This window comes from Mycteria americana, unplaced genomic scaffold (assembly GCF_035582795.1).
Source record: "Mycteria americana isolate JAX WOST 10 ecotype Jacksonville Zoo and Gardens unplaced genomic scaffold, USCA_MyAme_1.0 Scaffold_53, whole genome shotgun sequence".
Taxonomy (NCBI): Eukaryota; Metazoa; Chordata; class Aves; order Ciconiiformes; family Ciconiidae; genus Mycteria; species Mycteria americana.
Genome location: NW_027445639.1, coordinates 880139 through 885138, shown reverse-complemented (window position 1 = coordinate 885138; position 5000 = coordinate 880139). Strand labels below are relative to the sequence as shown.

The 5000-nt window shown below is 72.1% G+C and overlaps 1 protein-coding gene across 1 annotated transcript in view; it reads left to right on the top strand.

Moving 5' to 3' along the window:
• SCRT1 (scratch family transcriptional repressor 1) overlaps positions 1 to 2317 on the top strand; it is a 3055-nt gene extending 738 nt beyond the window's left edge. The window contains exon 2 of the mRNA XM_075490352.1: positions 1593 to 2317. Within this exon, the coding sequence (XP_075346467.1) occupies positions 1593 to 2317 (725 nt within the window). The remainder of the gene's footprint in view (positions 1 to 1592) is intronic.
• The last annotated feature ends 2683 nt before the right edge of the window (positions 2318 to 5000 follow it).

The window sequence follows — 5000 nt, the reverse complement described above, 5'->3', positions numbered from 1 at the left end:
CTGCGGGCGGGGACGGGGATGGGGACAGGGACGGGGATGGGGACAGGGATGGGGACAGGGATGGAGGCCGGGATGGGGACAGGGGGCTGCGGGCAGGGACGGGGACGGGGATGGGGACAGGGATGGAGGCAGGGACGGGGACAGGGGGCTGCAGGCAGGGAGAGGGATGGGGACGGGGAGAGGGGGCTGCGGGCAGGGATGGGGACACGGAGAGGGAGAGGGACAGGGATGGGGACAGGGACGGGGACAGGGGGCTGCGGGCAGGGACAGGGATGGGGACAGGGACAGGGATGGAGGCAGGGACGGGGACAGGGGGCTGCGGGCAGGGACGGGGACGGGGACAGAGGGCTGTGGGTAGGGACGGGGACAGGGCCGGGGGGCTGCGGGCAGGGACGGGGACGGGGACAGGGAGAGGGACAGGGGGCTGGGGACAGGGACAGGGCCGGGGGCTGCAGGCAGGGACAGGGCTGGAGGCAGGGACAAGGATGGGGGGCTGCAGGCAGGGACAGGGACGGGGACGGGGACGGGGACGGGGACAGGAACGGGAGTGGAGGCAGGGATGGGGACAGGGGCAGGGGGCTGCGGGCAGGGACAGGGACGGGGACAGGAACGGGAATGGAGGCAGGGACAGGGACAGGGGGTTGTGGGCAGGGACAGGGACAAGGACGGAGGCAAGGACGGGGACAGAGGGCTGCAGGCAGGGACGGGAACGGAGGCAGGGGCAGGGGGCTGCGGGCAGGGATGGGGCAGGGACAGGGACGGGGACAGGGCCAGGGCCGGGGGCAGCGGAGCCGGGGACAGGCAGGAGTGAGGGCAGGGGCAGGGTGGGGAGGGGTGGGGTGCGAGCAGGGGTAGGGAAGGGCTGGGCAGGGGCAGGAGGTGGGGAAGGGCAGGGCTGCAGGCAGGGATGGGGCAGGGGAGGGGAGAGGGCACTGGTAGGGGCAGGGGGAGGGCAAGGGCAGGGGTACGGGCAGGGGTATGGGCAGGGGGGGGCAAGGGCAGGGGTACAGGCAGGAGTATGGGCAGGGGTATGGGGAGGGCAAGGGCAGGGGTATGGGCAGGGGTATGGGTGGGGGGGGCAAGGGCAGGGGTACGGGCAGGGGTACGGGCAGGGGGAGGGCAAGGGCAGGGGTACGGGCAGGGCTATAGGCAGGGGTAGGGCAGGGGGAGGGCAAGGGCAGGGGTACAGGCAGGGGTACAGGCAGGGGTACGGGCAGGGGGAGGGCAGGGGGAGGGCAAGGGCAGGGGTACAGGCAGGGGTACGGGCAGGGGTACAGGCAGGGGGAGGGCAGGGGGAGGGCAAGGGCAGGGGTACAGGCAGGGGTACAGGCAGGGGTACGGGCAGGGGTACAGGCAGGGGTACGGGCAGGGGTAGCACAAGGTCAGGGGCAGACCCGGGGTCGGGCTGGGCACAGTCTGGCAGGGAAGCGGCTACGGGGCAGGGGTACGGGCAGGGGGAGGGCAGGGGTACGGGCAGGGGCTCCCCAGTGCGGCGGTGCTGGGCCGTGCCGGGGCGTGGGGTGCCACCGGCGCCGGCTGGGGTGCCGCTGAACGGGGGTCCCCCCCCTCTCCCCCCGCCCGCCCCCCAGCAGGGTACATCAGCGAGTACATGGCGCCGGCGGCCTACGAGGGGGACGGCGAGGCCGCGCTCAAGGTGCCGTCACCGGACGCCATCTACCCCGGCGCCCGGGGGGACTACGGGGCGGGGGACTCGGAGCCACCCGACAGCCCCCACTCGGGCATGGCGGGGGGTTACATCAACGGCGACGCGGCGGTGAGCGAAGGTTACGCCGTCGACGCCTTCTTCATCACCGACGGGAGGTCGCGGCGCAAAGCGGTGAGCGGGACGCGGAACCTGCAACGCCATACCTGCGGGGAGTGCGGTAAGACCTACGCCACCTCCTCCAACCTCAGCCGGCACAAGCAGACCCACCGCAGCCTGGACAGCAAGATGGCCAAGAAATGCCCCACCTGCGGCAAGGTCTACGTCTCCATGCCGGCCATGGCCATGCATCTCCTCACCCACGACCTCAAGCACAAGTGCGAGGTGTGCGGCAAAGCCTTCAGCCGGCCCTGGTTGCTGCAGGGCCACATGCGGTCGCACACCGGGGAGAAACCTTTCGGTTGCGCCCACTGCGGCAAGGCCTTCGCCGACCGCTCCAACCTGCGCGCCCACATGCAGACCCACTCCGCCTTCAAGCACTTCAAGTGCAAGCGCTGCAGCAAGACCTTCGCCCTCAAGTCCTATCTCAACAAGCACTACGAGTCCGCCTGCTTCAAGGGAGCCGGACCCCCCCTCAGCCCCCTCCGCGCCTGACGGGGGGACCCCCCCAACCCCCCCCCCCCAGAATCCCGCTCCCGGCCCCCGCCGGCTCGCTCGCACGCAGCCCCCCCCCCCCCCCCCCCCCCCCTTTTCCGTCCCCCGCAGCCGCCTGCTGCGCCCAGGCACCCGTTTTGCTGGCAGGGGGACCCTGCTCAGGGTGACACCCCCCCCCCCCCCCTCGGTCCTTGCGTGGGGGGCACGGGCTTGGGGTGCACCCCAAGAGCAGGGTGACCCCCCCCCCCCGCACCCTTGCATGGGTGCTCCAGTCCTGGGGTGCACCCCAAGAGCAGGGTGACCCCCCCCCCCCCCGCACCCTTGCATGGGTGCTCCAGTCCTGGGGTGCACCCCAAGAGCAGGGTGACCCCCCCCCCCGCACCCTTGCATGGGGGTCATGGTCCTGGGGTGCACCCCAAGAGCAGGGTGACCCCCCCCCCCGCACCCTTGCATGGGTGCTCCAGTCCTGGGGTGCACCCCAAGAGCAGGGTGACCCCCCCCCCCCGCACCCTTGCATGGGGGTCATGGTCCTGGGGTGCACCCCAAGAGCAGGGTGACCCCCCCCCTGCACCCTTGCATGGGGATCACGGTCCTGGGGTGCACCCCAAGAGCAGGGTGACCCCCCCCCTTTCTGTCCTTGCATGGGTGTCACAGTCATGGGGTGCACCCCAAGACCAGGGTGACCCCCCCCCTTCTTTGCATGGGTGCCCCAGCCCTGGGGTGCACCCCAAGATCAGGGTGACCCCCCCGTCCGTGCACAGGTACCCCGGCCCTGTGCCGTACCCCAACCCTGGGTCACCCCCCCCCCTCCCTTGCATGGGTGCCCCGGCCTTGTGCCGTACCCCAAAATCAGGGTGACCCCCCCCCCCGCCCTTGCATGGGTGCCCGGCCCCTGTGGTGCACCCCAAGAGCAGGGGTACCCCATGGGGGGGTACCCCAGCCTCATGCCATAGCCCAATCCGGGGTGACACCCCCCCCCCCCCGTGGCGTCCCCCCCCCCGGCGTCCCCCCCTTCTTTGCATGGGTGCCCCAGCCCTGCGCTGCACCCCAAGATCGGGGTGACCCCCCCTCCCCCTTGCACGGGCACCCCAGCCTTGTGCCGCACCCCAAGATCGGGGTGACCCCCCCCCTTTTTCCATGCATGGGTGCCCCAACCCCATCCTGTACCCCCAAGACCGGGGTGACCCCCACTTCCCGCGTATGGGTACCCCGGCCCCGTGCCGTCCCCCCACCCTGGGGTGTCCCCCCCCCATGGGTACCCCAGCCCTGCGCTGCACCCCCAGACCAGGGCCCCCCCCCCCCTTTGCATGGGTACCCCGGCTTCGTGCCGCACCCCAACCCCAGGGTCACCCCCTCGTCCTTGCATGGGTGCCCCAGCCCTGTGCCGTACCCCAACGCCAGGGTGGCCCCCCCCACCCTTGCAGGGGTCCCCCCCCCTCCCCCCACCGCAATAAACCCCCCCCCCCTCCCCGGCACGGCACAGCGATGCCCGGGCAGTTTTTGGGGTACCCCGGCACCCCTCACCCGCTGCAGTACCTCTGCCCCGGGTACCCCCCTGTCCTGGCACCCCCACCCGGGTACCCCCCCACCCGGGTACCCCCCACCCCGCATGGCGACCCTGACCTGGGGTACCCCCCCCAAATCCTTACACCCCCCCCCCCCGGGTACCCCAGCTCTGCATGGCTACCCTGACCCTGGGTACCCCAACCTCGCACGGGTACCCCGACTCCGGGTACCCCCCCCCAGCCTTGCACGGGTACCCCAAAGCCGGGGTACGCCCCCCCCCCCCCGGGTACCCCCCCTCCCCCCCAGCCTTGCACGGGTACCCCAAAGACGGGGTACCCCTCCCCCCCCGGGTACCCCCCCTCCCCCCCAGCCTTGCACGGGTACCCCAAAACCGGGGTACCCCCCCCCTTGCAGGGTACCCCCCACCCCGGGGACCCCCCAATCTGCGCACGGGTACCCCAAACCCGGCCACTCGGGGGTCTCCCCCCCCCGCACCCCCTCCGCCGAGGGGCTACCCCTGCAGCCCCCGCCAGGGGGCGCCCTCTCCTCCCCGGGGACCCCCTCCCCCACCCCTCCAGGGGCTGCCCCACCCCCCCCACACCCGGGGGGGTGTCCCCCCCCCCCCCCGAGGGGCTGCCCCATCTCCCCCCCACCCGGGGAGGGTCCCCCCCACACCCCCCGAGGGGCTGCCCCCCTCCCCCCGCTGGGGGGCGCCCTTCCCCGAGAGCACAACCCGGCCCCGCCGGGCCCCTCCCCCCACCCCCTCCCCGGACTTTGGAGCGGCCCCGTCCCCCAGCTCCCCCCCCCCCCCCGGGCCCCTCCCCCCCCCTCCCCCCCCCCCCGATGCCAAAGTCTTGTCACTTTTGGGAGGGATTAAAAGGGAGGCGGGGAGGGGGGGGGGGGGGGGAGGAGCCCCCCCAGCCGCCCCCTCCCCCCCCCCCGGGGACTCTGCATGCAAAAAAAAAAAACCACCCCCCCGCCCCCCCCCCCCCCCCCCCCCCCCAGTATTTAAATCTATGCCAATTTTTGACGCTTTTGGAGCCGAATGATCTATTTCTTGAGTTGCCAAACTGTAGATAGTCTCTCCGAGGGCAATATCTCTCCGTAGGAGTCCGGTACTGAACCTATAGAGCAATAATTAACGTCGTGCATGGTATTTTTAAGAGACATAGCATTA